The sequence below is a fragment of the Pinus tabuliformis genome, chromosome 5_2 (genome assembly GCF_031772625.1).
Source record: "Pinus tabuliformis cultivar Carrire ecotype Pingquan chromosome 5_2, CPIR1, whole genome shotgun sequence".
Classification (NCBI taxonomy): domain Eukaryota; kingdom Viridiplantae; phylum Streptophyta; class Pinopsida; order Pinales; family Pinaceae; genus Pinus; species Pinus tabuliformis.
Genome location: NC_142306.1, coordinates 207699381 through 207718487, shown reverse-complemented (window position 1 = coordinate 207718487; position 19107 = coordinate 207699381). Strand labels below are relative to the sequence as shown.

The 19107-nt window shown below is 36.8% G+C and overlaps 1 protein-coding gene across 2 annotated transcripts in view; it reads right to left on the bottom strand.

Moving 5' to 3' along the window:
* The window catches only part of LOC149158288 (Rab3 GTPase-activating protein non-catalytic subunit), a 179377-nt gene extending 161348 nt beyond the window's left edge, over nucleotides 1-18029 (bottom strand). The window contains exon 1 of one of the 2 annotated variants that reach the window (XM_089436181.1): nucleotides 17445-18029. In XM_089436181.1, coding sequence (XP_089292307.1) covers nucleotides 17445-17777 — 333 coding nt within the window. In that variant the 5' untranslated portion in view covers nucleotides 17778-18029. The remainder of the gene's footprint in view (nucleotides 1-17444) is intronic. The other variant, XM_089436180.1, reaches the window with a different exon arrangement.
* Nucleotides 18030-19107: the final 1078 nt, after the last annotated feature.

Sequence of the window (19107 nt, the reverse complement as noted above, 5' to 3'; positions counted from 1 at the left end):
ATCTATCATGTGCCAAGAGGGATCAAATCCCTCTTAGTGCAAACCTTCTTTTTGGAGTGTAGTATTTGAAGAAAGCTTTGCACCTCGAGGGATTTGATCCCTCTCGACGCACGATTGATCCGGAGTTAGATGGATCTAGGTTGGTTCCAGTTGAGGGAAACAATGTCACGTTTTTAGATTATTATTATTATGTATATGTTTGAGATAAACTTCATATTTTGAAATATACAATATGTTTTCTTTGCTTGACAAGACCATATCATTATTTTCTCTAATTTAGTCTATGTTACTTGCCTTGAACGGATTGTACGTCTATGTTTGGATACTTTGAGTGGTTCGTGTGTTTATGTGTTCGGATTTGGATGGTAAATTTTGTGAGTGTTATAGTTGTTGTGTTATATTTCTATATGTGTGTGTAATTCATCATTAGTAATTAGTTGGTGATGAAGAAGGGAGACAATCTTGTTAATAGTTTGCAAGAGGATTGATACTGCACATCAATTTCATTTAATTTTAGGTGTCTTAACTTTTAACAACTAATTAATTCTTAATAGTGTCCCTCCAAGTATTACTAAATATATCTTGAAGAGTAGTTTTAATTTTAAATTTGCTCAGTTACCTTAGTTTGTTGAGATGATGGATATTGTTAATAACTTTAATGATGCAAAATGATGAAATAAAAATTTTGAATGCAAAGTGATAATGTAATAGTGTTGAATGATATAAAATGTGAATAATAAGAATGCAACCAATTACAAATGGTCTTCATTGTGATCAATCTCAAACTATTTTCTTTTACTATTCTTATTGTCAGCCCTGTTAGTTTTGCCATCTTTTCATATCGATTATATGAAAAGGGCAATTGAAATTGTAAACCATTCAAATCTTCAACTCAAGTTATTGTAGTAAACATCATACCTTGTCTCTCTTGCTCTCCAATATTAATATGTTGAATTACTATAACACAAAAATCAATGCACATTGTCAATTTTTTTGTGCTTACACTGAAATCAATGCACATTGTTAATCCAATCACTTTAAAATTAATGTACCATCATATATCCAGTTACATCAAATGAGAAATCAACATCTACACTGAAGTCAATGCATCTAATGCAAGCAATAAAATAGTATTAGAAAACAACATCTACACTGTAATAAATGCATCTAATGCAAGCAATCAAATAGGATTAGAAATCAACATATACACTAAAATCAATGCATCTAGTGCAAGCAATCAAATAGGATTAGAAATCAACATCTACACGAAAATCAATGCATCTAGTGCAAACAATTAAATAGAATTAAAAGACATCTACACCAAAATCAATGCATCTAGTGCAAGCAATCAAATAGGATTAGAAGTCAATGTCTACACTGAAATCAATGAATCTAGTTCAAGCAATCAAATATAAATAGAAATCAACATCTACACTGAAATCAATGCATCTAGTGCAAGCAATCAAATAGAATTAGAAATCACTATCTACATTGAAATCAATGCATCTAGTGAAAAAAATCTTCGTCCCTCTATCCCCCCTCCATCTATATCTATATATCCCTCCATCTCACCTTTGACTCACTATCTCACCGCTCCCAAACACACACACTCTCTTTCTCCATATCTATCTCTCTCTCTCTCTCCCTCCCTCTCTCTATCTCTCTCTTCTTCCCTCTCTTCACCTTCCATCTATATCTCTATCTCTCATTTGTCTCTCTACATCACCCCCAAACATACACACACATTCTCCATATCTATTTATCTCTCCCTCCCTCTCTTCCCCTTCTCTCCCTCTCTCCCCCCTTCTATCTCTCTTCCCTTCTGCTCTCCTCTCTCCCTTTCTCTCAATCTCCCTTATACATCCCTCTCTCTCTCTCCCCCCCTCCCTCTCTCCTTCTCTATCTCACGTCCTCTCTCTCTTCTTTCCTCTCTCCCTTTCTCTCCCACCTCCCTCTGTCTCTCCCCCTCATCTCTCTCTCTCTCTATCCTCCAACTCTATCACTATCTCCCTCCCTCTCTCCTTCTCTCCCCCCCTTCACTATCTCTCTTTTGTTTGTCTCTCTCGCCCTCAAAACATATACACTCTCTCTCCATCTCTCCCTTATCACTCCCTCTCTCTCTCTCCATCTCTCCCTTATCACTCCCTCTCTCTCTCTCCACTTTTCTCTCTATATGTCTTTCTTCTGCCTTCCCTCTCTCCCCTTCCAACTCCATCTCTTTGTCCCTCCCTCTCTCCTCCTCTCTCTTTTCCTTCCTCTCTCCTTTTCTCTCCTACCTCCCTCTCTCTCCCCCATCTCTCTCTCTCTCTCTAACCATGTCACTCTCTCCCTCTCTCTCTCTCCTTCTCTCTCTCACCCTCTCTCCCCCCTCTCTCTTTTACCCTTTTCTCCCTCTCTCACTCCTCTCCTCTGTCTTCAATTCTCCTCTCCCCTTTCCTTCAATTTATATCCTTCAATGCAAGCAATCAAATATGATTAAAAATCACCATCTACATTGAAATCAATGCATCTAGTGCAAAAAAACTTCTTCTCTCTCTCCCCTTTCCATCTATATCTATATCTCCTCCATCTCTCCTTTTGTGTCTTTCTATCTCACCCCCCAAACACACACACACCCTCTCTCTCCACTATCCCTCGCTCCCTCTCTCTATCTCTCTCTCTTATTCACTCTCTTCACCTTCCATCTATATCTCTATCTCCCTCTATCTCTCTATATCTCTCCCTTGTCACTCCCTCTCTCTCTTTCTCTTTCCACTTTTCTCTCTCTATTTCTTTCTTCTTCCCTCCCTCTCTCCCCTTCACCCTCCATCTCTCTATCCCTCTCTCTCTCCTCCTCTCTCTCATCCTTCCTCTCTCCCCCTTTCTCTTACTCCCTCTATCTCTCCACCTGTATCACTCTGTCTTTATTCTTCCCTCCCATATATATCTAGAGTTAATATATATCATGATATATTCATATATATTGTAATATAACTATTTTAATATTATATTAAATTTAATATTGTATTAATCTAAAGCTATTAAATTTAATAATATTATATTTTAATATATTAATATTAATATTAGATTTAATGATGTTTTTTACATGGCATGATAACAAAATTCATAATAAAACTATATCAAATTAATATTTTCGAATATTACAACTTTGACGTGGAAATATTTGTCTTTAAAGAGTTTAATATATCCACAGGATATGGTTTTTCCTTTTAATAGATTCACTTTACAAATATTTAATTAAAAGAAATATTATAAGATTTTGGAGCAGGATTTTCAATTTTGTGTTGAATTAACCTTTTTTCATTGATTCAAGAAATGGTATTGGATGTAGCAAAGAGTAAAGATATTTAAAATTTTACCTAATTTGGACTTTTGATGTGGTAAAAAAAATTGTTGAATGTAAATTTATCATCCATTCAAATTCAACATATATGATAAAAGAATTATTAAACCCATGAGATGATTGTATTGTAGTTTTTTATCTATATGGTTATTTTCATTTTTGTTTAGGGCCCATATTATTAATTTTAATATTTTTATTTATTTTTTTTATTTTATTAAATATTATTAAATTAACATATTAAAACAACTAATATTAATAATTTAATATGTTAAAAATAAGATGCTTTTTCACTTGGCTAAGAAGAAAGATCGATAGATAACCAACTCAAACGCAGAGAAACCAACATAAAACCTTAAATTCTTCATATTAAAGAGTAGAAATATTAACTTAACTCTGAAATTGTTCAAGCCCACAGAGGTTCAACTCAAACCACACAGTATTAACAGTACAAAATTCAAGCTCAAAACGAACCTTGCATTACTATGGTTTGTTTTGATCGATCTTTGCATTAGCGCCAAGAGTAAAATTTCAATATGTTCACTTCAAGGCCTTTCATATCCATCTATATCCAACTCAAACCCAAAATTCTAGACAGAAATGCGCAATTGGAAATCATAATAATAATAACATTATTGTTATATGAATGGTTTTTTATTTATATATGTATTTTCATTTTTATTTATTTAACTTGAAATTAGCCAAAAAAAAATTAGATGTTTATTTTGGCCGACAAAAGTTAAAATTTCAGCTAGACAGGCAAACTTAGACATCTACTCCATACTGGGTTGTAGAATGTGCCTCTCGGTGCAATTATAGAAATGGTGGATCAATGGCACTTGAAAACCTTATTTCTTTGAAGAAGACATGCGGCCTCATACAAGGGTAATCGAACTCCAAAATAGTTGTAAACTACGGCCTCTAAATCTTTTTACAAACCCTTAGTGTGCAAACTATAGCACCTAGAACAAGCTCCAACAGGTAGAAGATTGAGATCACTGCTTATATAAATATGTCTTTGAAATCAACGCATCCCTCTGAGTAGGCATTGCTATAGGATTTTTCAAACCTGGAACCACAGTCTCCCTTGATTTAGAACTCAGTCTCCCTCGTTCATATTAAAACTAGGATCATCATCGCAGCATATTACTCAATCCTTCAAAAGAATTGTTTGACATTTCAATGAGTAGACAAAGGTGGAAGAAGATAAATAGTTCGATCCACCTCTGATATTATAGCAATGATATGGCTCAATGATTTATCGGCCATCCACAATTATTCGGCACTCCTGGATCATGCAACTATTCGGCCTTTTGAATCCATTGCTACTACACAAATAATTTGGACATTCTCCTTGTGAGTGTAACTTGGATACCTGTTGATGGAGCTTTGGAAACTTGTGGAGTTTGGCAATAAAAACCCTCGATCTTGACTGAAGAAGAAACACGGCCTTGGTTTGAAACAATTGGTCACCAAGATAACCATCAAACTCTACTTCAAATTCTGAAAAGAAAATGGTGCCTCGACCTCAATATGTGTGTCCTTTTTCCTAGCTCCAAACAAAGACTTGGCCTCTTAACTTGAAATTTGGTTCTACTTGGAAAATAGCCCTCTCAAAGCAATCCGAAAACACATTAACTTATCTATGCTTCATATTTTGAATCTGAAAGTGGAATCACATTGATTAATTCAACATTTTTACGATAGATAAATTCTGCCTCTTGAGTGATAACTTGGCCTGCTAAAGATGTGGATCTCGTCCTCCAGGGATAAACAGACTCCGCCACCAATGGTTTCGATTCTTCCAATTGAGTTCACAGTCTTCACAAAAATAATATTTGGGCCCTTAGTAATGTAAATTGTTGTCACCAAATTCAACTTAAAATATTAAATGTTGGCCCCTTTTAATAATATTTTCACATCCCTACATAATACTCCACAGCCTTTACAAAATGTAAATGTCAGATAGTTTGACCAACTAAATAGTAAATATTTAGTTTTTTTAAATTTAATTCTTGGTCCCTTTTAGAATAAATAATTAATTTTGGCCAAGTAATGGACTTTAGCTAAATATTTGGCCAAAATAATAGTTGCCCCACTTTTATTATAAAAAAAAAAAAAATAAATAAATAAATAAATAAATCTTTTGCAACAAATGGTTGTCACAACGGCGTCTTCATAGATAACCTGCAAAATAATAAACTATGGAAGAAAAATTTACAATAATAAGCCAATTAGGGTGGTTATAGAGAACAATCAGAATTGACAAGATTCTAGTTAGGGTGATTCTAGAGGATAAACGAAATCTAGTTTCTCATGAAACCCTTTATTTAATCCCACAATCCTTTTCTGGAGTTGATCTACAATAAACCCTCAGGCTGGCAGGATGCACAGCTCTGATACCATTGTAATATCCCAAATAGCAGAAAATTGCTTCAGAAATTTAAGTTGTCAATTCCATAAATAATTTACACCACTTAGATCACCAATTTACCGACAAAAACTAGAAAACATGAACTGCAACTGAAAATCGACAAGATGCACATGCCGTGGAACTCAGAGTTATTTTATTGATATAAAATATTTTAATACAAGAAAATGGAAATGGTTGAGGTGCTGGGCTCAGAAGATCTACAAAAAAGCCACAACTGGCCTACAAAATAAATTGACCTGATGATTGCACCTGTGAATTCTAAATGAATTCACCAGGGGGAGAGATGGGTTCTTGCGCACTCTCACTAAATCACCTGAGGGTTTTCGTCCTGGGGCTACTAAGGTAGAGAACTAAATTCTCCAATCCACACCAAAGAAAAATACTCAAAACCGAGAAGCCCCAAATGATCTCCTCCTCCTCCTTTTAAAGGCCCAATAAATAGATCTCTAATCTTCTAGAAGTATTTTATTTTATTATTTTATTATTATTCTCGAAGCTCCTCATTGACTTTGTCTTGAATGACTTTTTAATTTATTTTAAGTCACTTTTGGCCTTTTCCCCTTAATTAATTTTTCCCCTTTTAATTAAGACCAATGTGGAAAAAGTCAAAGTTGGGATTAAATCAGCAAAGGTCCAAAAATCCAAAAACTCGTTAAAGTCGGGATTAAATCGGCAAGGTTCCAAAAATTGAAAAACTCATTAAAGTCGGGAGTCCTTTGAAAAAGTCGGCAAAAAAAAATCATTTTTTTTTATTTTTTTAGCATCTAAAGTATCTGCAACATCAAATAAATGCATTTCCACATAAACATGTAAAGAAAGCTAATATATAATATGTATATGAAGTCTAGTGCTACATCACATATCAAAATAATGAATCAACTCCTGAATCTTGAGTCTTGTCTCAATCTCAAATCTCAAGAGTCAAAATATCAACAAAAAATATAATAAATGTATATCATGAGTCATCTACATGTCATAAAGTAATCGGTCACTGAGATCCTCTGCCCCTTTTACGAGAATAGGGAATCACTTTGCCCTTTCCTCTAGAGGAAGAAGGCCCAGCCCCTAGGGATACAAATGGACTCAATCGTCCTCTAGAAGCCAATAAAAGAGGTGGCCTTTATCCCATGTTGTTGCTGCCCATCCTAGATGGTGTGACCTCCTCCTCATCATCCTCCTCCTTCTCTGCCTCCTCACCCTAAGGTTGCTCATCCTCCTCTACCTCTGTCTCTCCCTCCCCTACAAATGCTACCTCCTTTGTCGCTAGTGCCTCTAGATCCATCTAACCAATCAGGGATCGAGTCCATGGTCAACTTCTCAGTCTCGACCCTCCATGCAGCAGTGGTATCAATATTGTCCAATGAGATGGCTTCCCCACAATCGAAGATTGTAATAGATGTAGACCATGTCATTGAGGCGTTGGGACTCCAATCTGTATTAGGGTCATAGATTGTAAATTAGTACTTAGAAAAATTAAATATTAAAAATAATCAAATGAATTCAAAATTTTAATCTTAAATTTTTATACCTATTGCGCTTTTTGTTGTGTATTTTGTCAAATACACTCTAGTTGCGCTCACACCCAGAGGAACTGCATGTTTGGTTGAGCACTCAAATGGCAAGCTTTTGGAGATGGGGTACTCTGCCACCATAGCTTGTCCACCAAGCATCTACAAGTTAAAAGAAAAATGAGAAATACAAAAAAAATAGTTAAAACATTGAAATTCTAAACTTGAAAGTTTGAAACAAACTGAAGCCTTACCTGGCACTTTGGTCATCCTATTCTTAATAGCCATGGTAAAACAAAATGTGCCACCTCACATCATATATACCTCCATTTCTTTATAAATATATTCACATTCTTGCTCAGATGCCACCATCCGCTCAACACAAGTGAAGAATCCATCCATCACCTCGGCATCAAATCTGAAACCACAGGAGTAAGAAAATGTGGGGTTGAGGTAGATACTTGCAGCATGAATGGGGCAATGGAGGGTATTGTTCCCTCGCTCATCAATCACTCTCCATATGACCTATTGTTTCTCTAACCCCTCGCCTCCCTTATCTTCATAATAAGCAGGAATGGCTTTTTTGGCCCTATCCATGGTCTCATACAAGTAGCCCATTGCGGGCTTGTCTCCATCAACCAACCGAAGAACCCTTACCAAAGGTTCTAAAATGGCACACACCTCCTCTACTCCTGCCCAAAAGCTCTGATCATATGAAACTAGTCTGCATATGCCCTCTCCCTCTCGCTTGCGGCTAATAGATAAAGCACGCCAATCCTGTGAAAGAAACATGTTCTTCACATCCCACATAGAATTCAACAAAGACTGAAGAGATACGAAAGTAGTGGCAAATCGTGTAATGGCGGGACGAACCAGCTCTTTGTTGTTGGTGAATCTTCTCATCAAGCTAAGAACAGATGCATGATTATATATAAAAAAAATTATGCTCCTGGATGATTCAACAATATCCCTCACAAGAGGAATCTTACCTATATCCTCCAACATCAAGTCAATACAATGAGCAGCACAAGGTGTCCAAAACAAGTTAAGATACCTCTCCATAAGAAACTCGCCAGCTGCAGAATAGTTTGCAACGTTGTCCGTTATGACTTAGACAACATTTCATGGGCCTACTTCCTGAATAAAGATGTCCAACAACTTACATAATAAACGTGAATCTTTAATGTGTGTAGATGCATCAACAGATTTCATAAACATTGTCCCCTTGGGACAATTAACCAAGAAGATAAGAAAGGTCCTACCCTTCTGGTCAGCCCAACCATCTGACATGATTGTGCATCCAATATGTTCCCATGATGTCGTAAACTCCTCCAATCTAGAAGTGCAATCAGTCTTTTCATCTTGAAGAAGAGGCCCTCTCAATTTTGCAAAGGTAGGGGCCTTGTACCCCAGGCCAATGACAACAACAACATCAAACATAGGTTGGTAGAATGGGTTTGTCTTGACAATGTTGAAAGGAACATGACTCCATAGAAGACATTTACTGACCAACCTGTCAGCTTGTGCTTTTTCCTTTTTTTTAAGTGTCAATTTGATGTCAGGTTGTGCACCAAGTGTGGTTCTAAGAACAAAAAAAGTTGAGAAAGTTGTGGGGTTGGGACATGTGGATGTGGAGAGTGATGCTGAAGAACCATTCTCACTTCCCCCCACTCTTGAGGCCCCTACAAGTTGGATTTTTAGTGTTGCCCTGGTGACTTTGCCCTCCTCTTTATCCATCATCGATTTAATGGCTTGTCAGATGATTTATGGAAGATGGATCTGGGCAAAGGTCTACATTTTGCCTTGGAATTTGCCCCAAATGGAATTTTAATTTGTTGATACCCCCTAACATATGCTTGCAACAACTTGCAAGTCAAATACATTCTATTGGCCCCTCCCCCAGATTTGGGTATAGTATCGGGTTCACCATATTCCCACATAGGGTCCAAAAGCCTTGACATTTTGTTTGAAACTTTGAACTTGAATTTGAACCTGGGCACAAAAAACAATTGGAAAAAAATAGCAATTGCCCATCACATAAGAAGCAAACACAAATGTAATTATTGATTTTAAATTTTAAATGCCTCTTCTCACTCACTTGAACACACTTAGATTCACTAAACAAGGGTTTGAATTTTTGTCATTTGATTCTTGAAAGTTGAAGTTTTGCTTCAATCTAGATTCTAAACAATGTTTTGATTCAAAATTCTAAACAAAAATAAAATAAAAACAAACTAATAGAATTATAGACAAATTTAAGAAGCCATTTGTGTAACAAAGACTAAGAGAGAAATTAAAATACATACCTGGCAGCAACAAATCAACACTTTGAATCTCTCATGTTGAGCAGTGGACAAATCTCCAAATCCCCACCACAAAACTAGCAAATCTCCTCCTCTTGGGCAATGGCAAACACCTCCTCTCTCCACAGGGATGAATGGGAGCAAAAACAACAAAAAATGATGGGTTTTTTCCACTTTTCCACCTCTTATCTGCGGCCTGGGAAGTCTCAACGACTTTTTGGGTCGACTCTCGATTAAATAAGGACTTTTACGATTTAATCCCGATTTTTTTAGGAGTGAAAAAATCCGCTGATTTAATCGGCTAGCCAAAAAAATCGTGTTTTGGGGATTTAATCCAAACTTTTTCCACACTGATTAAGACTAATTAAAGTCATTTTTAATCTAGGAAAATGGTACATCGCCCACCATACTCTCTCCAACCACTAGAAGTCACTTCTTAGCATCCCATATTGTAGATATTCTCTTTCCGGTTCCAACGAGCTATTACACTAAGGTGTTTTGTCAAATATTCCACCTGAAATGCCACCTTAAGCGTGATTAATTAAGTTATGCTCAATAATAACCTCGTTTTACGGGAATTATCTGAAAGCAATGGAGAACCTAAAACACATTGTGCAGAATTGCTCATGATAATGAATATGCCAAGCAATCGTCGTCACATCCCATAAAAACTCCTCAAAACCCCTCTGAGACTGTTGATGACGTAATCCTGCTCCTATGACCTGGCCACCACGTACCATGAAAATTCGTCCTGGCTGTACTATAGAGGAAACTAAAAATGGGGACATTACAGATGATTTCATCTACGAGGAGATTCAGGAGGAATCTCTATCAGAAGGCTAGCACAAGAGTGATGATGAGAATCTTACTCTTGACAATCAAACAATGAGGAGCAAAGAAAAAAGTTCAAGCAATAGGAGTGAGGAGTCAGCTTCACAATCAAAAAAGGACTTGACTAAGGTCAATTGTTTTGTTTGTCATAACATGGGACATTATGCTTCACAGTGTCCAAAGAGGAAGAAGGGAAAATTGGGTATGTAGTCAACTATAATTGCATCAGCAAAAGCTCAGGTGGAAGAGTTTGCCAAGAAGCTTGAAACTGAGTTCACACTTGTTTCCTACCTTTCCTCGGGCACCATACCAATTGGCACATGGCTATTCGATAGTGGAGCCACATGACATATGACAAGAGCATGGAAGTTATTCAATAGCCTGACCGAGTGGGACTCAGAGATGCATGTGGAGTTTGGTGTTGATACCAAACATGCAATGAAGGAAATGGGAACAGTGATATTCCAACTCAAGCGATGAGGCAAGTTGGAAATGAAGGATGTGTTATGGGTGCTAGAACTCAAGTGGAGCTTGCTCTTAGTCTCTATGATAGAGATAAAGGGGTTTTGTGTAGCGTTCCCAGACAAACAAGGATCGATCAAATGTTGATGTTTAAGTGCAAAATAGACAAGCACAATTTCCTAAAACTGATAATTACCTCAAATGATATTGATATAACTTTTGCGCATTAGATTATCATTGCAATTAAACTTCAAGGAAATTCAACCATAAATGCGGTATGACAATAGAATCACAATGCACGGAAGCAAGAAATTTTACCCTGGGAAAACCCTTAGCTAGGGAAAAACCCAACAACCTTTTCTTAGGATAATTGTCAATTCAAGAAGAGATACAATTTGATTTTCAATCAAACTAGGTCAACTAACCACAGAAACTACTCAGGTCAAACCTAGTCAAACAAGCCCAAATTGGCGTAACTTGCTTCTGCTAAATGCATTAAAAACCTAGCACCATCCTCTAAACAAAAATGAAGAATCCATCCATGACCCCAGCATCCAATAAGAAACCACAAGAGTAAGCAAATGTGGGGTTCAGGTAGATCCCTGTAGCATGAATGGGACAAAGCAGTGTATTGTTCCATCGCTCATCAATCACTTCCCATAGGAGTTGTTTCTGAAACCCCTCATTCCCCCTATCATCATAGTAGGTCTTAATGGATTCTTTGGCCCTATCCATGGCCTCATACAAGTAGCCCATTGCGGGCTTGTCTCCATCAACTAATCCGTCCAAGTTTCTTGAGAAGGTCTCTTAGTATGAGATGACCGTATAGGATGTTCATGAGTAGGAGACTTCTAGGAACAAGTCCAAAGAGAACACCTCTTTAAGGATGATTCTGAACTAGGTGGCAGGGAAAACTTCCATTTCAAAGAGAGCAGGCATTGCAATAGAGCTAGTTCCAAGATCAAAGTTAGTTCCAGGTGCTAAAAGTACTACCCTTGCTAAGACAGAGTGTTGATGTTTGTAACTTGAACAAGTACTTATGCACAGGCATAAGTGTCTAAATGTGCAGAAGTCACCCAAAGTCTCCTTATGACACTTGCTCATTGAGCAATTTGTTATTGTAACTTACCCGAAGTTTAACTTAGGAAAAACACATAATTATGTTGGCTATTGACCTAAAGAAACTTAGGAAAAGTAAAGTAATTTACTTTAGTGATTACATTTTTATCTTAATCGTTGATCTCAAGTGAGGCAAGATCTAATCTTGAACGTCAATCACTTTAGAGATTAAGGTGAGGGATTTAGCTCATAGTAAAGTTGTAAAAGAAAGGCTAGGAAAAAGAGAAAGACACACCATACAACAGCACAAGACATTGAGAGAGGCATCTTAGTGATGAGTGGAGAAGGACTTCCATTCTAATGTGCCGAGTCCGAGGAAAGTGCAGAAATGCAGCATTGGAGATCTAGATCAGCCAAGGAGATCAAGGACAGATCTAGGGTCTGATCAGCTGGATCAGATCCAAGGTATGTTGTAATTGTATTTTCTTTAGTTGGGCCATTGTCCCAGCGTAGGAGCCCAAGTAGGTTCTGATTGAGTTATTAATGAAGAACTGATTTTATTGGGCAGAATCTGTATGTGTCACATGTGATTGAGATTGGTGTAACTTGCTTCTGCTAAATGCGTCAAAAACATAGCACCATCCTCTGAACCCAAGTGAAGAATCCATCCATGACCTTAGTGTCAAATAAGAAGCCATAGGAGTAAGCAAATGCGGGGTTCAAGTAGATCCCTGCAACATGAATGGGACGATGGAGTGTATTGTTCCATCACTCATCAATCACTTCCCATAGGAGTTGTTGTTTCTGAAATCCCTCATCCCCCTTATCATCATAGTAGGTCTGAATGGTTGTTTGGTGCGCCCTATGAAATTAATCTACATATGACCTCTCCCTCTAGTTTGCGGCTAAATGCCAAAGCATGCCAGTCATCTGAAATAAACATTCTCTTCACATCCCACATAGAATTCAAGAGGGATTGAAGAGATATGAAACTGGTGGCAAACCGTGTAATGGCAGGGCGCACCAACTCCTTGTTGTTGGTGAATGTTCTCATCAAATGAAGCACAGATGCATGATTATATATAAATTTTGTAATGTTTTTTGATGACTCAACAATATCCTTGACAAAAGGAAATTTTTCTATGTCCTCCAACATCAAATCAATGCACTATGCAGTAGCACAAAGTGTCCAAAATAAGGTAGGATGTCTCTCCATAAGCATCTTGCCAGCAGCAACATAATTTGCAGCATTGTTCGCTATGACTTGGACAACATGTTCTGGACCCACCTCCAGAATAAACACAGCCAACAAATCACATAATAATCGTGCATCTTTGATATGTGCAGATGCATCAACATATTTCATAAACATTGTCCCTTTGGGACAATTAACCAAGAAGTTTATAAGACTTCTACCATTTTGATCGCGGTCCAACCACCTGACATCACAATGCATCCTGTGTGTGCCCATGATGCCCTAAACTCCTCCAATCTCTTGGTGCAGTCAACCTTTTCATTTTGAAGAATGCGCCCTCTAAAGTCATCATAAGAAGGGACTTCGTACCATGGGCCAACAACAACAATAGCATCAACCGCGGGCTAGAAAAATGGATTGTTCCTTGCAACGCTAAAAGGAATATCACTCCAAAGAAGAAACTTGCCCAACAACTTTTCAGCTTCTTTCTCCCATTTTTTAATAATTGAAGAGATAAATGGTTGTGAACCAGGTGTGGTTCTAGGAACAAAAAATGATGAGGCAGCTACAGGGTTGGTTGTAGATACTAATGTTGAAGTAGAACCAATACCACTCTCATGTTCACCTCCCAATCCTGACACTCTACTCCCGGTCCCTGCTATTTGACTCTTCAGAGCTAACTTGGACAATTTGGTTTGCTCTATTTCTTCCAATGATCTAAGGGCTCTTCGGATGATTTCTGGATTTTTATTTGTGCAAGGCCCTACCTCATGTCCAGGAATTTGTGCAAGGTGATACTTCAATCTGTATACCCTCCTTGTGATATGATGCCCACATGACTTGCAAGTCAAGTTTGATCTGTCAAACTCTCCATCAGGTTCACCAAATTCCCATAGAGGGTCCAATTTCCTTGGCATGTTTGTAACTTTGTTGAACTCTTGAGTTTTAATGTAAGATGAAGTTTGAAGTTTGAAGTTGAACCTAGGGCACAAGAAGAATTGCAAGTTAAAAAAATAAAATAAAATTTTACATACAACATATTGAATTTTTTACAAACAAACAAAAAACTCAACTCAATGCAACAATAATGGAAAAATACACATTCAAACCCAAGCAAAAATAATGGAAAAAAACTAGAGCACAAGAAGAAATTAAATTAATAACTCTAACAATCAAGTTTTTGCATTTTTTACCAAAATAAACCCTTTCCACTATATACAACAAAAATGAAGAAAAAACACAATCAATCCAATCAAAAATCATTGAAAATAAATGGGTGGTAGAAATCCAAGGAAAAACAAAACAAAAAAAAGGGCCAAATTTGATGCCCATACCTAAAAACCACGCTTTGTTGAAGAAACTTGGTCCAAACTTTATTTTTTTTTGCTTGGGATGCTAAATTCCTTCAGTTTTCTCCTCTCTTGCTCTTGTAGATGATTTATCCTCCTCCTTAGCTCTCAGTCTTGCCCTTTGTCTGAAAAAAATAATAAAAATAAATAAATAAATATGAGAAAAAAACCACAAAATCGCATTTGTACGTCATTGTTTTCACCGGCCACGATTTTTTCCGATCGAAAAATCGCAATTTTTTAACGATTTTTTGAAAATAAAAAAAAAAAATCGTTGAAAAAGTCGACAATTATATCAACTCAGTGAAAAAATCGCGATGTTCGCAACACTAGGTCAAACGGATTAAAAAACTTCCACGGAAAAATTTTGGCTCCTTCCTCAGTGTTGCTTCCCACGTGCGAGCTAGAAAGAGAGAAAATGTGTGATCATTGAATTGGTCAAGGAGGATGTCGAGTGTCAATTTATAGAAATTTAAGGTACCTCGAGCGATGTGACTTTTGGCTAGGCCGACATGAGATTTAGAGCCTGCTTGAAATTTAAATTTAAAATTTTATTTCCCTCCTTTGAGCCAACTTGAGTTTTGGAGGCAAATTCAAAATTTGAATTTTTAAATTTAAAATTTAATTTCCCTCCTTTGAGCCAACATGAGTTTTGGAGGAAAATTCAAAATTTGAATTTCTTCTTTTAATTTCCTTTAAGGATCGACTTGGATAAAAATGTATGTGTATTTCCATTCTCCTTTGATTTAGTGGGTTAATGCAATTAAAAAATACCAACCGCAGCTACCAAAATTCAACATCAAACCCATGGGATCTAGCTTTGAAGAGAGCCATGTCATTGGAGTTAGAGAGAGCAATTTGTATAGGCTAAAGGTCCAACATATTCGAGCAGTGGCAAGAAGCAGTACAATGTCAGAGAACAAGGAGTATGAAGCTCTAAAGGTTGAGCAGTTTGGAGGAAATTAGCCTTCAAGTTCAAGTGGGAAGGAGTGGTCAATAAATCCATCCAAGTTTCTCAAGAAGGTCTCTTGGTATGAGATGACCTTATAGGATGTTCATGAGTAGGAGGCTTCTAGGAACAAGTCCAAAGAGAACACATCTTTGAGGATGATTCTGAACTAGGTGGCGGGGAAAACTTCCATTTCGAAGAGAGCAAGCATTGCAGCAGAGCTAGTTCCAAGATCAGAGCTAGTGAAGAATCCATCCATGACCCCAGCATCAAATAAGAAACCACACGAGTAAGCAAATGTGTGGTTCAGGTAGATCCCTGCAGCATGAATGGGACGATGCAGTGTATCGTTCCATCGCTTATCAATCACTTCCCATAGGAGTTGTTGTTTCTGAAACCCCTCATTCCCCCTATCATCATAGTAGGTCTTAATGGATTCTTTGGCCCTATCCATGGCCTCATACAAGTAGCCCATTGCGGGCTTGTCTCCATCAACTAATCCGTCCAAGTTTCTCGAGAAGGTTTCTTAGTATGAGATGACCTTATAGGATGTTCATGAGTAGGAGACTTCTAGGAACAAGTCCAAAGAGAACACCTCTTTAAGGATGATTCTGAACTAGGTGGCAGGGAAAACTTCCATTTCAAAGAGAGCAAGCATTGCAGTAGAGCTAGTTCCAAGATCAGAGCTAGTTCCAGGTGCTAAAAGTACTACCTTTGCTAAGAGAGAGTGTTGATGCTTGTAACTTGAACAAGTACTTATGCACAGGCATAAGTGTCTAAATGTGCAAAAGTCGCCCAAAGTCTCCTTATGACACTTGCTCAAGCATTGAGCAAGTTGTTATTGTAACTCACCCTAAGTTTTTCTTAGGAAAAGCACATAATTATGTTGGCTATTGACCTAAAGAAACTGAGAAAAAGTAAAGTAATTTACTTTAGTGATTACGTTTTTATCTTAATCGTTGATCTCAAGTGAGGCAAGATTTAATCTTGAAGGTCAATCACTTTAGAGATTAAGGTGAGGGATTTAGCTCAATGTAAAGTTGTAAAAGCAACGCTAGGAAAAAGAGAAAGATACAACATACAACAAGATCTAATCTTGAACGTCAATCACTTTAGAGATTAAGGTGAGAGATTTAGCTCAATGTAAAGTTGTAAAAGCAATGCTAGGAAAAAGAGAAAGATACAACATACAACAGCACAAGACATTGAGAGAGGCATCTCAGCAATGAGTGGAGAAGGACTTCCATTCTAATGTGCCGAGTCCAAGGAAAGTGCAGCATTGGAGATCCGGATCAGCCAAGGAGATCAAGAACAGATCTAGGGTCTGATCAGCTGGATCAGATCCAAGGTATGCTGTAATTGTATTTTCTTTAGTTGGGCCATTGTCCCAGCATAGGAGCCCAAGTAGGTTCTGATTGAATTATTAATGAAGAACTGATTTTATTGGGCAGATGTGTCACATGTGATTGAGATTGGCGTAACTTGCTTCTGCTAAATGCGTTAAAAACCTGGCTGTGCATGTATTCAGAAGATCTGTAATATGCTAAATTAATAAATTGTCCGGTGCTAGGTTCACGAAAATTAACATATCTATGTAAGTAAAAACCCAAAGAACTTTGATTTCCTCTGTTACATTCATCTGTTTGAGTAAAACTTCCAGAGAACTTTATTTCTCGGCTAAATTAATTTGTTTAACTAAAATCCAGAGAACCTTATTTCTCTGCCAAATTCATCCCGTCAAATAAAATCCAGACAACCTTATTTCGCTGTTAATTCCATATGTTTCAGAAAGATCTAGAGAACCTCATGTCTCTGCCACATCTATCTGTTAGAGTAAAAGCCGGAGAACATTGAAGTCCAGACTCCAAAGAAATTAATAACAACTTAACTATTTGTGTAACAGTTCAGAATAGAGATAATCGACATTCTTTAAATAGTTGCCCGCTATGTTCATCAGCTTGAGTAAATTCGAGAGACAATTGAAGAACGCGGACAGAGAGCAATAATGAATTACCTGTTTGTGCAACAAATCGCCATTGGAGGAGTAAATAAGCAGAAACCCCTGAGAAGTACCAAGGGCGAGGGTTCGATCCTTGTCAAATGCGAGCCATTCAATTGCAGTAATGTCTCCTTCTGAAGAGAGAGCTGGGCGGATGATAATCTTCGGTCCCTCGTCGCCATTCCAAGTGAGAATTACAAGCAAGGATTTGTTGGCCAGGGCAAGTGATTGAGAAGTGATTGCAAAGATCAAATTGGGGGTAGTTTGAAGCCATCCCTCTTTGCCTGCTCCCAATTCCCCCAACTCCTCGCATGCTACGCACCCTAATTCTGTGAGTCCACCCTTCATTACTTTGAAAATTTAAATCGGCATAGCCGACCAGACTCTGTTGTTTAAATTAAGAATCCAATAGGTGTTCTTGCTTCGTTGTGAAGCTCGTAGTCCTTTGGAGTTGTGTCAGAAGAACGTCATACAAAATCTTCCACTCGAGCTCTCCGCTACTCGAGCAAGGTATATTCATTTCGATCTCTTCAGCATGGCATAGAGAGGGACTATATATCAGTCTTCCCTTGAACTCTGTTATGTATCGATGTACCGTATAAAAGATTTATTGATTAGACTTTATATTGTGTGTCGGAGAAAAGATTTATTGAACATGCAAAAACTTAATAAAAACTATTCACTGTATTTCTTTGAGGATATTTTGCTATTGTATTTGTATTTCTTTGAGGATATTTTGCTATTGTATTTTTTTATTATTTATACTTGGCTTTGTATTACCTATTTAGTTTGGGTTAGTATGGTGTATTAGTTTGTTTTTTATCCAATAAAATTGGTTATTTACCCATAATTTAATATTAGGAATTCAATTTTTATTATTATTTAAATTTATTTATTTGCAAAGTAATCTGTTAATGTTTTATTATGGGTTTTTTAGTAATTTCCATTTATGTTAGTGACTATTTTTTTGTTTTTAGATTTATTTTCTTCTCATTTAACTTTTTTTTTTTAAATTATTATTTCCATTTTCATAAATTCTAATTTTTTTCCATATTTCAAGAAAAAAATAATCACTTTTATTATATTAAAAACAAATTTTAGTAAATTTAATATATATACACAAAAATTAACATATATGTTAAAGTGTATATAAGTTAATATGAACAATATTAGTTAATCATGTTTCTTAATTTTTGGTGATAGCATTTAACAATACAACATTTTATTAATTGTTTTATTTTTGTTATGAATTCTTTGTCTTTATTATTTTTTTATTTAATTAAGCTATATTTAAGCTAAGCGACACATACTACTAGCTATTATGTAGCCCTTGTTATAATCGTTAAGATTTGTTCAACTTTCAAAGATGATAGGGATGGGAAAGTGGTTGAAGAATGAGAAAGTGAAACGAAAATAACAAAAATAATATTTTGGAAGTAATAGGGAGAGAGGGGGGGATTTTTATTTTTAGGTAACATTTCTTATGGAGTTGTGGTGTTACCTTGAGGTAGTGATCGAATGTATTGTTGTACACATGGAGATTATATTAAATGATCTCATTACTCGTGCACACATAAGTGGATCAAAGCCCATCTTCATATCCTTCAAATTTGTAAAGTCCATGGTTCATATCTCACGTGGTTGGGTGGACTATTTGTTCTCCCCCCAACTTGGGTTT